At 38.4% G+C, this 22,308-nt stretch overlaps 1 protein-coding gene across 1 annotated transcript; it reads right to left on the bottom strand.

Annotated features, from left to right (window-relative positions):
* Positions 1-9,995: 9,995 nt before the first annotated feature.
* On the bottom strand, positions 9,996-16,182 carry LOC121302179 (fibroblast growth factor 17-like). Its single transcript, XM_041231997.1, has 4 exons — positions 16,101-16,182; positions 11,498-11,716; positions 10,936-11,042; positions 9,996-10,308 (listed from the first exon to the last, which is right to left on the bottom strand). The coding sequence occupies exons 1-4, from the start codon at positions 16,180-16,182 to the stop codon at positions 10,021-10,023; spliced, it is 696 nt and encodes a 231-aa protein (XP_041087931.1). The 3' UTR covers positions 9,996-10,020.
* Between the last annotated feature and the right edge of the window lie 6,126 nt (positions 16,183-22,308).

Genomic DNA, 22,308 nt, shown 5'->3' with positions numbered 1-22,308 from the left:
AGCCACACACACACACACACACACACACAAATACAATAAAATGGCGTGAATGCTAAATGCGGAGAATGTCAGGGATTTGCATGTAAAAGAGAGCTCTGCTTACAACGCCAAATTTCAAGAACAGGTCTAACTAGCAGCGCTAATTACAAGCTGTCGCTGCTGTTTTGATCTGTTGTGCATTTTAAATCAAGCCACTGTAATTGGAAATACTGGAATATTGTCAAAATAAGCAAATTAGTAATTTAATTAATGCCTAATAGCCGAGTTTAATAGGAGACTTTTTAAAAGTTGTTTAAGATGCCCAATTAAAGCACAAAGTAGTCAAACATTTTCACACATAAAAATTCCCTCACCCAGAGGTTTTCTTTCAGGTAGGCATATAAAGGATATACATGACAAATGCTGAGGTGTTCTACTATACAATGCTTAGAGTCTTAGATTTATCCAATAAACAGAAACAGAGGCAATACCCCAGGCATGCCTGTGCCAGGCAGTCTGCAGTTCAAACTACATCAGCTGCGGCTTTAAACCAAAAGACACACATTGTACCATGCTACTGAATTTCACACGCCTCATACAAATTTCCCTTTCCCTCGACTGTGTTTTTCGTCATTGATTTATGGTGCAGAATGTTATTACCATGAACAGGTTATGCAAATCCCCTGATAATCTCAAGCAACGGCACTTGTGTTATTCATGATTAAACATTAGCGATACAAAAACACAGCACCAAATACATCAAGCTTGCCACCCATCCTTTCACTGTTCTTTTCAGTGCCTAAATCACCGTTTTTACATGCGTCATTTTCAAACAATGCACAGTTTACAGAGAGTAGTACTGGTACTAAAAAAATAGAGGCATAGATTTGACTCCACTCTTGAATTAACTCCTATTTTTTGGAAAGAGTTCAGAAGTTGTTCTTCAGGTCTGGTTGCTTGCGATATACATATGTAGCACAGGCAAAGTATCTTCTTTATAGAAGTAGATCTAGACACTAGATCTCGGTGATATAACCTGTTATATATAACCCTATATAACCTGTTATATATTGACCTAGAGCCACTATTATTAGGACAATATATATTGCCTGATATGATAGATATATATATATATATATAATATATATATATATCATATATATATATAAGTGATAGATATATATATATACGTTTAGCTAATCTGAGAAACTAAAAGAGCAACTCCTGAACTCGAGTCAAAGCTCTTTAAAGCACTTGTGTATCAAATACTTTAAAAGTTAAAGTTAAATTGTGCGTGAACGACACAGCTGTAAAGACTACCCAAGTTCTTATACACAAAAACAGACTCAATAAGGTCATAGTGTAGATCACCCTTATAAGATACAGCCCAGTATAATAAACTGGTACATAAATGAGTGGCTTTCAATTAAAAGCCAATTAACTGTTTAAATGTCTTTCTGATTTCCAAACCTATGCATCTCATATTTCTACTTTCAGTGAAAAGGTTACTGTGCAATGCAAAGTGCACCGAGATGTTAGGCTTCTGTTTCCTGTTCAGCTGTGCAGTGAGATCAACTGTAACCTGTTTTCTCTCAGCCCCGAAAACACAAGCCGCAGCAAGAACACGAAGCTGCACACCTACCTGGAACTCGCCCGTGAAATGCACACAAGTGGAATGGATCGGAAGACAATCCCAGCCCTACCAGGTCCCAGCCCGGATGAAAAACATGCTGTTCCTACAGCCTGACTGTCCAGTTACCTGAGATTCAGTTCTGTAACTTCAAGCCTCCTCTGCAGTCATGCATAACCAAATATTTAAGGGCCTTTCACAGAAGAGGGGGGCTAGAGAGTCTTGACTTCCTTTCGAAAAACAAGCAGCAGCTTAATTTAAACAAACTAGAAAATTACTGCTGTCATTTTTTTAACTCATTTTAAAAAACAATTCATGTTTATTCAATAATATGTGCTACAGGTGTTGTATAAATTAAAAGCATACAGATGAAGCTGTGTTTGATTCAGTACGGGTTATGCATTAACTCTGTTTAAAATATATTTGATTGCCTATTAACCTGACTGGCTTATAATAATGAACTCTGCACATGCTTGTTAGATCCAGAACTTTGCAGCCGATAGGAAGTTTATTTTTTATTTGTTATGCTGTGCTGCAGTTTGGCTACGTTATTGAGACACATTTTCAAAGTGTTTACTCCCTGCTGTAATTAACTCCTACTTTTTCTTGACAGGAGACAATTCCATGATCAAAGATCGACGCTCAGCATTGTAAGATGTAAAGTGTAGTGTGGGATGATTGACAGTTTGGCCCAGGATCTTGCCTTCTGGACTAATAGGAGCCCCCCTCGTTTGATGTGCAACCTCCAACATGGGTCAGAGGTCACCAAGGCCAGGTGACGGAGGACCACCGACCCCCAGAAGGGAGAAACAGTTGCAAACGAGAACCTTGTAAAAAAAAACAAATAAAAAAAAAAACAAAGAAAAAATAAAAAAAAAAAAACAAAAAAAAAAAAAACAAAAAAAAAAAAACAAAGGGGAGGTTGAACAAGTATTGGAAGGTGAGCATGGACTACATAGGTTGAGGAACCAATAGGATTAGCGTAGGATTAATTAACTACTTCAGTGTCTGGAGGGAGGTTTAATTGGTTCAAGCAATTTAGAACAGGGTTGGAACAAAGAGGAGAGGAGTGGAGGAGAAAAAAAAAAAAAAAAAAAAAAAAAAAAAAGAAAAAAGAAGAAAAAAAAATATATATATTATATATATATATATAGAATATATATATATAGAGAGAGAGAGAGAGAGAGAGAGAGAGAGAGAGAGAGAGAGAGAGAGAGAGAGAGATTCAAATGAATCCATTAACACCTTGCAGTAGCTCTAACCCATAGGAGACATCGCCCTCTGCTGAACAACCAGATCCTTGTCTAAAACTTCAAAACAAAGCCCAGATCTGATGAGATCAGTTGATGATCCACCTGTTCTGGTGTTGTAAATTAAATTTTAATGTTTTTTTTTTTTTTTTTTTTTGTTTTTTTTCTTATAAATATGTGGAATAGTTAACAAATAATATTAATCTTAATAAGTAGACGGTTAGCTGTGAGGCACTCACCAGGACATTCAACCGAAATCAATCTTACATCGCTGGATTTGGACTCACGTTTCCAGAGCAGAAGGGCTCGGAATGCTTGTTGTTATTACTGTGTGTTCTTTATACCCTGAAATTCACACTCACCTGTACCGCTTTCACTCTTCAAAGATATTTTGTAATTCAACACTAGGTGGCACTGTTTCCTTTTTAATAACTCACAACTCACCTGGTAACATGCAGGAAAGCACAGCGGTCACAGCACAGGGTCAACCGGGGTAAGAGTTTAGATAGAACCGCATTTCCAACGAAGGTAATTTAATAGTAAATGCATTTGGGTATACACTGTGTGACTCATCACAAACTCAAACAAGACCGCCCACGGTGGCCCTACACCCTGCATTCTATTGTTATGTGTTGTTTTTTTTAAAGAGCACAATCATTTCGTGACATTGATTTTTGGCACTTCATCCTTATTAAAAAAGTGAATATTCTAGTAATCAACATGCTAACCATTTACTTCTTAAGGGCAGTTAAACCCTGGATTTACCAGTCGGCCAGCCAGACCGTATTACCGCCCGCGGGGAGGTTGTTAAACTTGTCAGGGCTTTTCAACCCCGGTTCTCACCTCCCTGCGGGGAGAGCTACAAAGCGTCCCATACTCGCTGTGCCAACTGATGGTGAAAATTACACTGGTGTGTGTTTCACCCATTGCGCACCAAAATGATTTGTACTAATTGTCAACAATTATTTTAATGATGCATGTGGAGAAACCCGCCTAATGGCGGGGGGGAAGCGCAGCGGCCCGACACAGCTGAAACATTTCAGATCTGCGGGATCGAGTGATGCCCTTCAAACCCTATTATTATTATTATTATTATTTTATTATTATTATTATTATTAGCGCACAAAGTTATTTAGCATTAAAGTCTGTCGTCCCATTGAACAAAGTCCTTCCATTTGTGTTTACCTTTGAGACAGGTAAAGGGATTTAACGATACAATCACAGAAGCATGCCTTTTTGTGCTCTGTTTCACGCATATCAATTCCCGTTCAGGGCAACTACAATTAAAAGACAAACCAACGCAGTACTTTTTAAAAACCTATGTTTGTTTTGTTTTTTTAAACGCCACTAAACTTTTTTTGTATACCAAACTTCCAAAGAAAATTCACTCAAATATAATCTGCTATGAAGCTATATTAATCGTTCTCTGTCACACCTTGGTCTCATTGTGGAGCTCATAATTGCACGGTTTGTTTGCCGCTTCATTAAACCCAGACTTACTTTTTTTTTTTGCTTTGCGGTCTGGGTTGTTTTGTCGTAACGTGCGAGTTATAGGATTAAGATTCTTGGTGAATTTAAACGCCTTTCATCTTTATTTCTCTCTAAAAGAACCGAGTCACAAAAAGCAGAGATTAAAAAAAATATTACTGTACCACGTTTCTGTAATATAATACGGTTTCCCAGTTTGTCATCATTTTAAATTAGGCGTTAGGACATTGTTTGATGACTAGAATCTGTTTGTTCCGTATAACCACATCCCCGTCAGAGTGTAATACCTTCGCTTAATTTAGTGAATGCGTACATGTCAGGTCTCCCGTTTTGACCAGAACCCTCTCGTTTTAAAGATTTAAAGATTTTATTTTTATTTTTTCCTCCCTATTTTAGATTGGTTCCCTCACACGCCATCTGGTGGCCAGTCTATTCCCTACCACACCTGCTCGACTAGCGCGACCTGTTGAGTTTGATTGACACCCGTGTGTGAGTATGATCGACAGTTGCCAAGTTGTCATTGGGCTTTTTCGAGCTCCGGGTTATGTGATGGACTGGTGTCAATATATATGCACGTCATTAGAATTTTAGAATCATACCCCACCAGTTCAAGAAAAACTAGTACTAAAAAAAACAAACCCCAAAAAACTACAACTACTGAAAAAAAAAAAATGGAATTTGTATAAACACCTCCACTCCACCTGAAATCGATCGGGCTTGTTTTGGGCTTGTTTCGGAAGGCAGTGCCGCTTTTTTTTTCTCGTGAGACTTGCCAACACTAGTATGAACGATGCATTTTGCTATAGCGTCAGGCGCGAATGTGCAAAATAGCGAAGCGTTGTGTGTCTCCTGTTCGCGGAGTGAAGAAGATTAAATGTGCTTGGAGAAAAAAAAAAAAAAAACAGCTATTGAAAGCATAATTCAAGGCGCGAAGTTAACATATATATGCGGTAGCATTTTGTTAACCAGAACTCTTAATTTAGTACTAGCTTTTTATGCAGTAGCGTTTTTGCTGATACCTTATGCTGCAGAAGGCCTATGCATGACCATTTTGCCACCTACTTTCCAGACTGGTAGCAAATCCTTACTGCGCTGCTTTAAAAAACGTCTAGCCCTGTGTCAAGCATTTTCATAAACTGTTTGGCCCCTTTTGCATGTCCTTTTCAAGCAGTTCTTTTTAATATGTAACATATACCTTCCTAAGGAAGGGTGTTTTCATCGCATGGGTGAATTCTGCATTTTTGTATTTTTTTTTTAGGTCGTCAGAGCAGAGACCATGTTTGCAAACTTTGTTGCCCAACACAACTCGGGACTCGGGTCAAGACACCATTCAAGGCCTGCTTTCCTGCATGCTGAACAGTGACAGCTGCTGTTATGATGATCCAAACACCTTGAGAGTCTTCAGAGATGGCAAGTCTGCCACTAGGCCATATAACAAGCACCACAAAACAAAACTGCAATTGAACTGCAACTTCTCTAAGGCTACTCTAAAAGACTCTTGTGTTGTTTTCTTGTTTAGTTTCTGAGCATCTATATTTCAAAAGATTCACTGGACCCCTCCCTGCAGGAGGGGGTTAACACCATCCTGCACCCTCCTCCGCGCTGCTTCGCTCGCTTGACACTATCCCTTGCAAAAATCCCGGGACCTTGACAGGTATGTGAATGTCAACCGACATATCCTCAAATAAGCAAAACTCGAAACCAAAGGGAATGTAATTGAATATGAAGACAAACCAACAACATCAACAACAAAAGCTACATTGTTAATATTATATACAGTACCAGTCAAAAGTTTGCGTACACCTGCTTGAAACCAGGTTTTTCATGATTATCTATGCATAAACATTTAATATTTCATTATATGATACGTGTACTTACATAAGCTGATAATGTTAAGTGAATTGCATTAAAAAAATTAATTTTTAAATGAAAATGTAAATCTTGTTAATTTCAATGAAATGGTCACCCAAAGCAAGGGGATTTCAGTCTGAAGCCCAAGTCAGTTAAAAGTCTGAAATGTGTATAACACGGTGTTAGAACACTGGCCTAAGTATAAAAGTGTCTTTGTTAGATGTTCTCTGAGTTAACTAGCATGTTACCTAATTAACCTTTTGTCACCAATTATTGTTAACAGGTGAGGGTCCATGATTACTGTAAGTATAGGTAGCATAGGCACAAGTTTGTCATTCCTGAATGTATGGGAGCAGAAAATGGCAAAATACGCTCAGTTAAGCAAAGAAAAAAGTCTGTAATTACTTTAAGAAATGAAGGTCAATCTTTAAGACAAATCGTAAGAACTTTGCAAGTGTCTGTAACTGCTGTGGCCAAGACCATCAAACGATTTGAAGAAACTGGCACTCATGAGGACCGAACAAGGTCAGGCAGACCAAGGGTGGTGGTGACCTTAGAATCAGAGAACAAGTTCATTCGAGTCACAAGTCTGCGTAACCAGCGATTAAGTGCCCCTGAAATACAAGCTCAGCTAAATGCTACTAGAAGTACAGGTGTTTCAACATCAACTCAAAGTGAAGCTACCCACAAGTGCCCTCTGGGAATTGCTGCAGAAGAGCTGGGAAGACATGTCGGGTGATTTCCTGCTGAAACTTGTTAACCGAATGCCTCGTGTTTGTGAGGCTGTTATTAAGGCAAAGGGTGGTTATTTTGAGGAATCCAAGATTTAGAGACAATTTTCAATTTTCTTGAACATCGCTTTGATACTCCTTATGTTTTGTTTTGTATATTGTAACATGTGTTTTCATTTTCAAGCATTTACAGAAACATGTGCAACATAAAACATTGTCAATTATGAAAAAAATCTCGTTTCCAGCAAGTGCACTCAAACTTTGACTGGTACTGTAGGTCTACAATAAACCGTAACCAAATGGGGTCATCAAGTGATTATTAGGATGTCAAATAATTAATTGACAGGCTAATTGAAACACGTTTTTGGTAATTGATTTAATTAACATCATGATGCATTATTTAAGCATTCCCCTGGCGAGCGAATACGGATAAACTATATTAAAACCCTGTTTTAACTTGCGTGTAGAGCGTTTTGGTCTACTGTTGCGATAGTAGTTACTGGGAACCTAATCTTAATTTGGTTCTGCAAGCACATTAAGCTGGACTAGTACGCCATCTCTCTGGGCTGGCTAACTCAAAAGGAAACATTAACTTTGATAAAGGCTCAGAAACAAATTTGTTCTAAACCCGACAAATCCCACTTAACGACTTTGACACCTCCAGTCAATCAGTGGGGTTCAAAAGACCCCCCCCCCCCCCCCCCCCCCCCCCCCCGCCCCGACACCACCCCGACCCCACCCCGTGGGGCTTTTCAAAGACACCTTGTACACACAAATGAGAAAGGACGAAACAAAAGAAGTTGGTGGAGAAGGAGAACAAAACAAACATGATTTTTTTTTTGTAGTGACAGCTGTAGGTTCTCTGCTATTCTGAGATGATTGGTTTTTAAGGCGCTACTTTCCCACAGGTGTACACCCCCCCCTTCCCATTCAGAGCAAACACAGGAATTTGACTCATTTCCCAAACCAAGCAAAATCATTACTACCTACACCCCAACGCCTCCATCCTTTCACTAGAGTTTAATACACGGCGGGTCTTATTCCAGCGCTTTGATCTCGCAGCCTGCAGCTTGCAGTTAACACGCAGCTTAACAACTTGGGTCCGGAACTCAAGACACAAGAGCGATTCAGTACTGTCAACAGGCTAATCAACATTCAAATGCATTGTATGCGATACCAGTCTCGGCAGGTGCCACTGCAGAAACCAATTTTTTCGGGGTTCAGTAGAAGAACAAATAACCCATCCTGTACTTCTTTCAATCGAGTATGTTCCCACTGCTTATTGTTTCATTAAAACGACAGTTTGTGGTCATCCGAGTGTCAGGTCTGAAATTCTCAACTTATCGCCAGAGGTATTAAATAACTGGACACCCTTTCAGGCAGTTTTACATGATGTTAAAGTACTGAACGACAACTGCAGTGTGAAAAGGGGCTTCATTCTGTGTTGTGCCACAGAATAGCAGCTTAGTAAAAAGCAGCCTCGGGGTGTGTTTTGGACAGAGTGCGCTTGGCAGCTCAAGTTATGCAATTTATCTTGGTAAAGCCTCTTAAAGAACAGAAATTATATGGTGCGACACCAATCACGTAAACCGAAATGTTTAGATTCAGGATAGAAAAAAAACCCTAAAAACCCAGCACTCAAAAGTGCCTCGATCAAATTTAAAGGTATTTTCAAATTGGTAAAAATATCTTATTTAAGGAACAAAAGACTTTTAAGAAATATTTGGCGAGGCAATTAAAAAAGCATATTGAATGTTATACTGCCAAAAGTTTAGGAATGTTATGCTAAGATTTATATAATGCTCTAGTTAGATAGTGTGTCCAGTTTAGGAAACCTCACTACAAAAGAAGACATTACTGCACTACAGGGAAGGGCAAGTCGGCCGATCCCAGGGATTAACGATATGATCTGTGAGGACAAGGGCCAAAATAACTTTTCTATTGCTCTTACGATTCCAAATGTTGCTTCACAAAAGGAAAGCATGATGACGCAACAGCTTGACCAATCCATCAGTCTTTTATTATGCTGGACCAAGAGGAAATTCATTTGAGTTAAAATGCAGAAGATGGTTCAGGTTTCCAAACTTTATGTTCACTTTGACTGGGATAAAGCCAGCTACAGCATTGGTAGGCTTAACACTTCCCATGCAGGAGGTAGAAAGACCCCACATGAGTCTGCTGAATATGGACAGGAGTTGAGTGCTTATCCTAAAACCACTTAGTGTTGTTAAATTCACCTGGGACAAGAGGGGGATTGATCAACCAGTACCCTGCCGGGATAAACCAATCCCGGATATTCCTGCATTTTACAGTACCAGGGAATCCCCCAGGATTGCATCTTATTTTTATGGGATATCCCAGCACAAGGCAGTTGTGGTTTACTCCAGAATAATAGTCATCTCCACTTGTACGTGTCAGGAGGACAGTGGTCGATACAGACAAAGGCTGCGTTGCCTATGACCGGCAAGTTCTCGCTCTTTGAAAGATGAGGGCTTGATGTTATCAGCCAATAGCCCTACCACAGGGATCTTATTTAATAGGAGATCATTATTATAATGTTTTTTTTACTGTTCCTAGTGTCTTACATGTTACTACTTGGTGGGCTGTATCATGCATGTGTAAGAAATGCTTTCTACATTTCTGAACCTTTTACTCGGCTTCCATTAATGCCTTATATCCTAATCACTGTGAAGTATTCACCTGGGTTAACTTTATTTTGACCACTAAGGATTTTTAATTTCTTCAATGAAATCGCCTCTTTACTGTCTTTTTTTTCTGTAGAAATATTTGCCTAGATAAAAAAAACAAAACAAAACATAGAATAGCTTATGCACAAATATACACATTTATTGCTGGATCATATTTCCTTTGCTGTGCCCTTCTCGCTGGGAAGCATTGACAAATACAGTAATATTAATTATATACATTAATTTCCACGTTTACATACTGTAATGACCTTTTCGTTTTAATTAAAATGTTGTTACTTAAAAGGATTTAAGTATAAAAAAATAAATATTTTTTTTTTAATAACAATAAAATAAAATTAAAAAAGCTATGAGACAAACCAGTCCTATTTACACTTTGAATACCGTTAAGGTAAAGTCTGTGATTTTCTGTTGCGCTTGGCCCGTTTCTGCTGAGCAAAGCTGATGAAGTCAAAGTGTTTGTGTCTCTCGTTGGGGAAAGGCAATGGGCCTTTGTGGAGCCGTTTTATAAAGTGGACCTCCCTCTGGTGCTCTCTGGTTTGGGATGCTTTCTTCGGCCGCCCCTTTCTCGTGAAAGCAACGTACCAGCCTTCATATTTCGCGTTTTGAAACGCCGTGTAGTTGTTTTCCAAGACAATCTCTGTAAAGAGGCACTCTCTGCTTTTTCCAGATGGCTGAAAAAAAAAGAATGGAAATATTAATAAAAAGGTATAGCTTATAATTAGGGGTTCTGGTTTTCGGCATTTAAAAAAAATAAAGGTACTTATCGGCACTTATTTTCAGGACCATGAAACAGGTAAAAACCAATTAAAACAACCCTCCAGCCCATGTTCCACAATAGAAACTGGTAAAAAAAATCTGTATACACAAACTGTAATGTAATATTAACGTCAATAAAACAAAATGCATTATATGGGGATGTTGAGAAATGGTGTTCAAAATAAAAATAAGTGGAGATTTTGATTTTATTATTCTAAAATAAAAGCCGGAACATTAAATTCGGCAGTTCCCAGAAAGCGTAATACATTCCAGGACCAAGAGTTATTTAATACATTATATGTGGCTGTATAGCAGAACTATAGAGCCATTCAAAAACATGTTTGCCAGCTCTGTGGATGGTTTACCATAACCAGAACGCAGGGTCTTGGTATATCGAAACAGTTATATAAAGACAGAAAGCTTAGACCAATATTTCTCACTTGTTCCTAGGCTCACACAAGACCTGTTTTGAGTCTATTCCATATTTAAGGCATGGTCTGGGTTTTAAAGGGTTAATGCAGATAAGAAGGTGATTGGCTTGCCTTTCCCACAAGTTTTCCTCTGCGGTTCATGCAAAGGTAGTGTCCACTTTCGGCTCCTTTGATCCGAACCCGGCTGCCAAATGTATCGGTTTCCACATACAGTCTCGCTGCAACAAAATGATCACAGAAATCTGGTATTTTAGTTTGAAATACTTCCGTTTATTTATGTTCCAATACCGTATAATGGAATGTAATTTCACAGCAATCAGGGCTCCTGGGCTTACAGAAATATACTGGGGTTTGATTTGTTTTTATCCAAGCAGTGACTGAGCTAAATATCGCCTCTCTTTAACGCTATATTAAGCCTGGGACTTGTAGGGTTTATCAGGTTAAAAAAAAAAAAATCGGCTACTGTCAATATATAAATATAAAACTATTATTGTCCCCTTTTCAATCTAATCGCATATACAATTTACTGCTGAAATTATATATATATAGCGCTCTGTGATGGAGGTCTCAACTAACGGCTTATTATATAAGTGCACAAAATAATAGTTTTTGAACTACAGCAAGAATCACGTTGCACCTGTCGGTATGTATGTTGTGTGGTTAGGATTCTTACCGAACGTATTCCCATCTTCAGCATTAGCGTTGATCTTTCTGCCTTGGATCTGAACGTGTTTCCCGCTGGTTCGACTGTAGAGCTGGTACACCCGGACCTGCCGACGGCTCAGCTGGTCCGTCACGGCGCCCTGGTCCCTCACATACTGGTTAAAATTAGGAGACGGGTGATTTTCCCCCTTTTTTTGCAAAGGGAAACATAAAATCAATACTGACTGCGCTAAATAAGTTTTTTTTTTGTTTGTTTTGCTTTTAATGTATATAAAATAATTTAAAAAATTACACATGCCAATATATACGTAGTGGAAGTGAGGCTGCGCCTATTGAGCGAAACAAGGGATTTTGATCGAAACTATTAAAATTAATCGAAAATTAAATGTACATTAACACATGCATTTATTTCGATAATATCGGTTACCAGTTATTAATTATTAATATGAACTCATTTAACAAAAATACGTGGAGATGCTAATTGATAATTGTAAGACATTCTTTAGCAAGGAATCTTAAACCAAAAAAAAACCCCCAAAAAACAAAAAACAAAATCTTAAAATTGATGCTGTGAATATGTATATGCTTTCAAAAATAAACACATAAACAAAATGTTAAATATATTCCAAGCAAATAAAAATTAACCAATAATTAATTGTGCGACAATAACAATGACAGCCATAAACACACAACACAGGTTAGGGTATTATAAAGCAGTGGATGCTGATTTTATTCACACAACTCACCTGCGCATTGCACCACAGCACAAGGAAATGGAGAGATCTACAGAAAAAAAAAAAAAAAAAAAAAAAACAATTAAAGACTACATTAAAATCAAATACAGAGGTCTTGGTCTCAGGCAGTGCTCTTTTGCAGAATCTGAAATAGTAAGGAAATCTCTTACATGTAAATGCAGCCGTGTGCGTACATAACTGCTGTCCTTCCGGCTGTCTGTCCCGCAGTGATTCTCAAATCCCAAAACTGGACCGAAACCCCAAATCAGCACTTCCACTAACTCGATAACATGAATAACTGTGCACAATGTATCCAAACCGTCCGGGGCTGGGCTTAAACCCAACCTGCCGTTGCTGTGCAATTACAATAAATTCTCAAATATCATAAATCCATAAAAACGCATGGTAGGGTAATGGCACTTATTACTTCTTTTGTATACCAGTCAATTGAATCGTGCATTCACTGGTTACATAGTGCTAGCCCCGTCAAGCAACGACAAGCCAGTCTGCGCCTGTCATTCACTTTCATCAAAAGTGGGATTATTTTAACTCGAAGAACTTTTCAAGTCCATGGTCCTTAGCAGTTGCGCTTTGCGCCCGAATCAGAGCGTACGATTCTTCAGTGCTCTAAACGAATAATGGCACTAGCTGTATTCCATCCGGTATCGCTATAGCCTGTCAATGGGTTCCCCCCCTGATCAGTCCGAGGGAAATGTTTCCTTGCCTCTAGCCCGGTGCGGTGATTCACTATTAAACTAAGGTGAGAACTGAAACGGAACGAGGCTGTGGCTTGCGAGAGGGGGTGGGGATGGGGGTCTTGTGGGTGGGTATTTGCCAACGAACTAACTGGTGTCACCCTGGAAAGGCCATCAGTTTTAAAGTGTTGGCTACTGGCTCCCGTGGGGGGCTAATGACGGGCTGCGCAGCAAATCCCTGCCCAGAGCCATCTCTTTTGCAAACACTTACACACTCTTTTGCCCTTACAAAAACCCCAAAGTGAGAAATATTTATGTATCCATTTCTTTAATTAAGAATATCCTCGACATTAAAAAAAGAAAAAAGGTTCATGACAATATCTTAAAGTAACCGATTTTGTATTGAATACCGTGCATGCATAGGTATATATGATCACCATGTAGCTTGTATATTAAGAAAATGCATTACAACATACAGCTGAACAGACTACATTAAAACACGTAATTAAAATATCTATATGTCAGAAGATATTGATACCTGGGGGGGGGGGGGGGGGGGGGGGGGGGGGTGTTCGGTTGACACCACGGCAAACGTGACAGCCAGTGACTCGAGTGCACTGAACACAGCGCTCATCTGCTCACCGCGAACCCGCAGTATCCCACAGAGAACGTTTTAGTTTGTGTGTGGTCTAATGGGATAGAACACGTAATTACATTATTCTGTGCGTTTAAAAGTGTGTGTGAGTGTTATATACAATATATATATATATATAATATATATATATATATATCTATATAGATATATATATGATATATATATAATATATATATATATATTTAAATATTAGCTTCATTTCCAAGTCCAAATCTGGTAAAATGATGTGTTAATTTGTATTTTTTTTTAAACCTTCAGTTTGTAATGTTTGGTTCTTTTAGTTCAAATACAAAGATAACTAATCTGTACAATACTTATGGTGTTACATATACATTAGCAACAAATTAAATACATGTGTAGGTAAAGCTGTTCTAATTTGCTGCTTGACAGTTGGCCTATATTACAGGTATTGACTCAAGCCAAGTGCTTTGAGGACCTCATTCAAACAATTGTCCCCACTGTTACCGCACTAATTAACCCGAAAATACCTCAGCATTTCCTCCCGAAAATGTAATTAAGAGAGATGCTTTACGTACCGGAACAATTACTAGAGAGATATCATGTATCTAATCCGAACAGTGTTCTCAATGCCAGGTCGCCATGAAAAACTCCTGGAGTGCATTTTGTTTGCATTATAGCTACCTATAATCACTGATACAAAAGCAGTTAAAGCTCTGGTTGGTTTGGTATCGCTACGGTAACGCAAAAGAAAAATGGCCCAATGAAATAACAGGTGTTTTCCTGATTAGTTTGTTATTGGGGGGGGGGGGGGTGGGGGGGTGGACAGTAGTACTTTAATTACACCTAAATCCACAGTAGCTACTGGGGCCTCTGCTCCAAAGAAGTCTTTTTATTATATATAGACACAGACATTTTTAAAAATCTTTGCTTTAGCAAAATAGAGAAAAAAAAACAAAAAACAATATTGTCTGATTTTATATCCTAATCTTCATTATAGGTTTACACAACAAACTATTGTATAATGTAAGGTCTAGTTTAATAAGGGTGGATTTACTAAATAAAGTTCATTAGAATTCATCCATAACCATTAAACACAATAATGTTGTAAAAAAAAAAAAAAAAAAAAAAAAAAAAAAAAAACTTGATTTTGTCAAGTTTCTTTCAGTATTTCTACAGTTAATGAGAATTAATGTTTTTTGGCTTCGGTCCTAGTGAAGGTATAAATAGTATGACAAACAAATTCCTAACCATTAACTTCAGGGTAAGAAACAACTAAGGTCATTTGTAACAGTCAAATTCATTATTTTTTTTTCCTATTGCAAGGCCAATATTTTCATGGGTAAATGCCTAGTAATGCTGGCCAATAGCACGTAACATTTTCACCTGTTACTTTCTATATTGCTGAAGACCAAAACTGCCTAGAAATGTCTCCATGCTGTATTGTTATGACTACTGTAGTCACATGCCAAGGTGTGACATGTGAAAGCTGTTTAGTGAGAACGTACTTAGTGTGTTTCATACACTACAGTCCTGGTCTGCACACACACAGACTGCAAAATCAATTTGATTTGGAGAGCACCTGCCAATATCTGATCTGCACAGGCTTTAGATAGTGTCAGAGTTCCGCATCATCTGGATCCCACTGGCTTAAACTCAATTTTTCTTTGTTTAAACATTCATCTCCAAAACCAACGTTGCCTCACCTATTAATACTTCCCATTGACGTTTACCCTTTCATGACTAATTGCCCTCACATTTGGAAAACGTGACGCATTTTAACATGCACTAGGTCTTTTCATCTTTGTAGGAATGAAATAGGCAGCACAGCTGATGTCTTCCCTGCCTCTACCACAGAACACAATACCCGCACTAGACATGAGAGAGTGGAATACAATTTATATCACTGAATCCCAAAGCTGTATCAGACAAATAAATAAATATACAAATATGATTTCTGCTTTACAGTGATACTAAAGCAAATGAAACCTAGGCAGAAGCTTCTCTTACAAGGTTCACCATCTTGGCATATCCCTTTCATTTTCGTTCAGTTTCCTAAGAAACACTGCATACCCTCTGAATTTACTTTTTTAAATCAGTTTACTGTCCTATAATGTGTCTTTAAATCATACTGTATTACTGGTTACCTTCTCAGAAATAAGAAATAAGAAGAAATAAGATCCAATGTTAGCGTCCTCTATACATGGTACTGTTGCATTGCTGTTTTGTCTGATTTGCATGAATGTCATCGCTTGTCTACATGCCTAAGGAATGCATTGCAATCCCCCAGAACCAGACTGTATATCAATACGGACATTTGAAAACTAGATTTCAAAACAACAAAGCATGAAAAGGTGATGCTTAACACAACAAGGTGTATTTTAATCATAGTGGCGGATCTTAAAACCCTCAGCCTAAAATGTATTTATAATGAGTTTCAAGTACAGCCGCTATTGGGCGAAGGGGAATTTTACAGTGGGGGACGGTAGACTTTCCTGAGCTTTGCAGTGGGAGATGTCCGGGAGGCTGCGGAGAGGGGGGTGCGCATGTGTTTGTAGCAGCTTCCCTCACTACTGTGGAATTCACAGTTCCTGAACAGGCAAACTTGGATGTCTGAGAGCTTGCAGATGCTGAGCTCCGCGTCTCGGCACATCGGTCATGTGCAGAAATGCAGCCTCATGAAACCCAGAATCCAGCTGTAATCCCCCGCTTACAAAGTGCAGGCAGGATCTGAACACATGCAACCTGATCATATTTAATGGTGCCTCTTCAAGCTTAATCTTCTTAAGCCTTTATGGAAATCACTCTAGTAGCCGGTAGCCACCTTTACATTGCTAACATTTAAATACATAAAACATATTGCACTGGTAATATTAACATTGCAGTTGCTCAACAGTATTATTGTACATATACAGCTATGTCTGTAAGTTTTGCATTACCTAAAATTTTAGGATTGAGACATACTTTAGAAAAAAACAAACTATATGAACATAATTTTGATATTTTATTTACCGTCATGCAATCAAAGAAACTACAACATGATATCGCAAACATATACTGGAAGCCATAATAGCAGTACAGTATTTCATGTTAGATTTCGAAATGTCACATTTTTAAATGGTCAGTTTTTCTTTAAGTAAATGGAGAACTACATTCCATATGTTAACGTAACATTATTCAAGCAGGTTTCACTCGAATTTAAGAAGCAGAATTAGTTAATTCTGTAGAGTGATGCAAAAATATTGGCCCTAGCTGTTTATTCTAACTCTTTGTGGAATAAAAATAAAATAAAAGCAATTTGTGTCTTAATTCCAGGTACAGCTAATAGCGGGATAAACACTAACCTTTTCCTAGCAATGAAATTGCTGTTCCGTTTATATTCAGGCTTGCTGACTGGTTATTGCATTGAATATCAGACACTGTTTTATGTTCTATATATAAAGATATGCACTAGCAAAGGCATTTGCAAATGTCTTTTCATCTTGACTTAAGGGTTTACCTCAGAGCCACATGAATTAGTCCTATAGAAAGTTCATTTGAGTGCCGCTAATAAATACCCATGTGACCAAATACTAGCACAGAGGTGACATGGTGTTGCTTCCCTGCTTTTCAAAGTGACTCGTACAGCTGATGTCTAAAACAGTCCTTACCCCAACATTTGCAAACCAGCTTTTTAAAATGATAGTCCCTGTATTTTAATTCCCAAAAGACCAACAGGGGATACCCTAACCGATTGATCGTCAATGGTAATACATAGGCAATGTTCTGCAGACAGGGGCTGTAACAGCATAGCATCAGTTACGATGGTATGGGGCTGCCACTGATATACTGAAACCCCAGTAGTAACATGTTCATATTTTCAGGGTAACACTTTACAGTAAGTTTTGCTAATTACTGTCTATTTACATAGACATTACCTAGTAAATTCATGTGTGCTTACACAATTACAGTGTTATTATGCATAGTTACAATGTAAGGAATGTGTACATTTTTCTGCATGATATAACCCTAACCCAAATCCAAACCTTAACCCTAATCCTATCCCTAACTCAAAGCCTAACCTTAACCCCACTAATACTAACTCAAACCCTGACCCTTTTCTGATGCAATAGTCTACTTCCATATATCGTGCAACAAGATTTACACATTAAGTACATTGTAACTATGCATTAGAGACAATCTAAAGTTTTACCATTTTCAGACACCAAGTGCACCACAATGTTATAATCCAATACACACTGGCAAACCAGTGCAATACCATGGTATCATATCAGTAACAGTCAGCTATCAGGGGCCCTGTGCAATTCCAATCTACTGTGTTGCCATTACAAACCTAAATACAAGTCTAGGAAATAACTAATAATGTACAGATCTTTGCTCATTTTCAGGACAAGACATTTAAATGATTTAATCGGTTATCCAAGGATCATTTCTTTGTAAAGTTCTGTCAATTAAATTTTTTTCCCCTTCTTCTTCTTCTTCTTCTTCTTCTTCTTCTTCTTCTTCTTCTTCTTCTTCTTCTTCTTCCTCTAAATAGGTTGCAATACATAATCTGTTCTACATAACAGAAGTACTTCCACTTAATATGTCTGTCTGCATTTCAGACTGGGTCAAATGAAGGTGGGGAAGCACCTACCACCCTCAGGAAAACCATTCTACCATATGGCTGGCATTCCCAGTACAAGTGCATGCTATCTTTGCACTTTAGACAGTGTGTTCCTTTCTCGCTGTGATTGATCGTTGCTCTATAACATTTCTTCTGGGCTGTGTTCCCACAGACTTAGATACTTTGTTTTAAAACAAGAGAACGGTGGTAAGTGGTTAAAAATGGGCAGAACAGAAAGTACTACGCGAGCCCTTCTTGCAAAAGGCTAGCCGGCCATTTGACCCAGCTGACAAAGCTGTAAATTTTAACTAAGACCCCTTTTATCTCCAATCAGGAGTGATCTAGCCCTTCTTCAAAGTGATAATCAACACTTAGTCGATGATGGACAACCAGAAAGAATTTATTTATAAAAAGAATGCCCCCCCCCCACCCTCCCAAGCCAATTTGTTTGTGTGCTTTGCCTGGGTCAACAACAAGGGACCCACAAGCACTGCCACGGCTCTCACTGAGTTTTCAAAGCCTGGGTTTTTTTCTTAGCTGGTAGGAGGTAAGACCTGGAGGTGGAGGTGGAGGTGGAGGGAGAGGGGAGCAAACCAGTGGAGGAACCAACTAAAAACAGCAGTCCTACTGGTGTGGGGCAGTGCTTCTGTTACCAACTGGGACTGCATGCTATGTAACATTCAGGATACTGGAGCACACCAAGATAATGACATGTCCTGTTTATTCTTACATTGCATTTTGCTGTCTGTACTGTGCAAGCTTTTCATGTTAGACATGCAAACCACATACCATCTTCACCTCTTTCTCATTCTAACTAGGGGAACACTGTGGTACAATCTTGTCCTAGGACACTGTAACAGAAGGCTGGCAGACTTGTGCAAAAAGCTTGCAATTACAAGTACTCTAGACTACTGTATATCATTGAAAATAGATGTTGTTGAACATTAATGAAATATTTAATGAACTAGTAACCATGCTTTCAGACAGCCTATTGACTATATGAATAGCTGTAACTATGTTTAATATGTGCAGAGCATGGGCCAGCGATTCTGTGTATCTGTTATTCTTAATGAGCAAAATGTCACTGAGCAATGAACATGCTAAAGACACAGATGTAACAGGGTTAGACCCCAGGTCATGTAGAAGGCATATTTCTCAAGATACCCTTAACATGGTTCTGGCAGCTTTTGTCATCCAGGTGACTGAAGCACACAATTTAAGGCATAATATATAGATGGTCATTAAAAAAATATATAATGAATAATTCTCATCTTACAATAAAAACTCAAATGTTAGGTATAAATGAAATATGGGACTTGAAAAATGCAGGTACTATAACATAATACTCTGATATTTACTGCATGCACTAAGCACACTAGAACATTCTAAAACGTGACCTCACCATGAACATTCAGCAAAAAAGCCATTTATCTGCTATGCCCCCAAAATCTGTGTAAAATCTATTCCCAAGGGGGACATCAGCCTTTTTATTCAACTGTTTTAAAATTACAGCCTATGAAAAAAGTGAAATACAATACAATTCACACGAAAACATCTATTTTATTTACCCGAAAAATGAAAAGATGTGGCCATCGATGTTATAAACGAGGTTATAGTGCTTACATACTGTATCATACTGTGCAATGGATTTTATTATTAATACAAATTATAAACTTTGCTTTTCTATTTTCGGTAACACCTTGCATTCAGAGTCTCTAATTACTGTGTATTTGCAGAGTAGTTACTGAGTAAATACATGTGTGCTTACACATCATTACAATGTTAGTATGCATAGTTACTATGTGCTTAATGTGTAATTTGTTTTGAATGACAAAAACCTAACCCTTGTCTGATACAAGTGTGTACTTACATATATCATTCAAAAAGATTTACACATTAAGTACATTATAACTATGCACAATAACATTGTAATTATGTGTAAGCACACATGTATTTACTAGAACACAGTAATTAGTGACACTTCATGTAAAGGGTGACCCTATTTTCAGTGACTGTATTAGATGATTGTGCCTCCCATTGTATAAAGTTTGTCAGGTCTGTTAAAGATTTCCCCAACATGATCAGTTTCTCTAGCTTTGTTCTGATTTTGAAATGTCTTTAAATCAATAATGGTGTACTTAAGATATGAGTGAATTGTTCCAAAATGATCAGTACAAAAGGCACACCTTCCAAAGAACACACAATACATCTCTTCACATGCAACAATAAATGAACAAAAGTCAACTGGGTGTTCAGCATGGGGACTGTGCTGGAATCCCTCAAATGGTTCCAGAGTTTTAGTGCAGTGTCAAAAGAAGACCTGCCATTTGTGTCACTTGATGAGCAGAGCGAAGACCGTGGTGTGTTGGGTGGGGGGTCCAGGGTAAGTAGGTCACTTAAATAAGCAGGAGCATGACAGCTTTCTACATCAGAAGCAAAACCTTTTTAACCCCTAAAAGCCCATACACATTTTGACATGCATGGTGTGCAAGGTAGGTCATGCAGTCAGAGGAGTGCAGGTTTGCGTCCTGGCTGTGCCAAGTTGCCAAGACTGAAGATCCAACGGGGTTGTGCCATTGGCCCGGACGAGCTCCTGGGTGTAAAGAGGTAGTTGGCTTGTGGTTGGATCGGTGGACACCCACTGACCTTCAGTTCTCCTGAGCTGTTGTAGGGAACATAACTGAATACCCTACAAGTAGGGAGAAAAACCAGTCGATTGAGAACTGTTTTATAAGACAAAAGACTTCTCATGAAACAATACTGTTTCTTTGTAGTACTACTGTATTACGATTGTGTATTTAAAGGGATGCATGCTTGGTTTTGTACAGATTAATGATGGTATGAATCAGTTAGAAGATTTAAGGGACTAGTTTGCTACCATAGAGCACAGATAGAATGTGGAGTTTAATAAAACTTAAGTAAATCAAAACATTGAAAAGGAGAATAAATCTGTACTAGAAATATTTAATTGTTTAAAATTGCAATAAATACGCTGCTTACTGGTTTCCAAAAGAAATTAAACTATTTACACACTAAATAGAAACTAGAAACACAATGGGATCTGTCCCAGCAAGGCTGCAGTTTAAAGAGCTCTTTGCTCTACAGCACAGGACCTCCTACTGGGAGACAAACACATTAGTGTAACAGCTGCACACTCCCCCCGTGAGCGCTGCTGGCTGGACTTCACACCTGATCAACAGTGAGACTGAGCTTCCGGAGGGATTTTCCATTTTCTCTCGCCGGAAAGTAAATGCAGAGACCCTCCTTCTACGAGCAACAGCACCAGCAGTGAAAGTGCTGTAGCATTGCAGGCCAAGCAACTGCACTTCAACCACACACAGAATCCACCCTTCCACTTTCAGTGGATATGGAATTTGGTACCTGCTGGAAAACTTTGTGCTCTGTTATTTATGGTACTAGCAGTAGTAGCAGAAAACAATTCGGGGAAACTTGTTAATAAAAGTTAGCAACCTGCTAAAAGCTTTTGTTATTTTTGTAGCAATGTTTATTTCACAACAGGGATACTTTTAGGACTAAGATTCTTACTTGCATGCATTAATGTTGTGCACCTGATTTCTGGACTACCTGCATTGCTATTATAATTTAGATTACATTTATTAACACTGATGTTGTCATTTAAAAAACCCTAGAATGCATTACCAGGAGCTCTCATGTTTTACTAGGCATCTTGATTAGCATCTAGGCATCTTGACTAGCTTGATTCTTTGTGTACAGAAATGATCTGCTTCCTTGAGGTGACTCTTACCTGTTCTCTGACCTCCAAAGGACCTAAAAGAGGGCTGTCCTGCAATCTTTCAGCACATCTTTTAGCTTTTAATCCCCCCCTCTGCCTCTTTCTCTCTCTCTCTCCCTCTCCCTCTCTCTCTCTCTCTCATTTTCTACCTTAATCTTGTGCTTTATCTACCAACCCAAGCTAAACTCCCAATCAGTGTTTTTATTGCAACAGACCGTTTTATAGAAGAATCAGGCCAGCTTGGGTTTCAGACCCCTTTTTCTCAAACCCATCAGACAGAGATATTTAGGCATATAATTACAAAAGCAAACAAGATAAAAGGAAGACACACTGGGACCTCAAACTAAGGGTTCTGCACTGACCCACAACTTTGTTTTTTGAAAGTTTATTTTTTCAAGCAAAAAGAGGAACAAATTACA

This window comes from Polyodon spathula, chromosome 29 (assembly GCF_017654505.1).
Source record: "Polyodon spathula isolate WHYD16114869_AA chromosome 29, ASM1765450v1, whole genome shotgun sequence".
Classification (NCBI taxonomy): domain Eukaryota; kingdom Metazoa; phylum Chordata; class Actinopteri; order Acipenseriformes; family Polyodontidae; genus Polyodon; species Polyodon spathula.
Note: the sequence above shows the minus strand (reverse complement) of the source record. Positions and strands in the feature narration are given on the sequence as shown.

Excerpts from the sequence above, each read along its gene's own strand:
- LOC121302179 (XM_041231997.1), bottom strand. The coding sequence starts at position 16,182 with ATGTGCCGAGACGCGGAGCTCAGCATCTGCAAGCTCTCAGACATCCAA. Across the intron at positions 11,043-11,497 it reads TGAAGATGGGAATACGTTCG|CGAGACTGTATGTGGAAACC; the intron begins GTAAGAATCCTA and ends ATTTTGTTGCAG. Across the intron at positions 10,309-10,935 it reads GAGGAAAACTTGTGGGAAAG|CCATCTGGAAAAAGCAGAGA; the intron begins GCAAGCCAATCA and ends TTTTTTTTTCAG.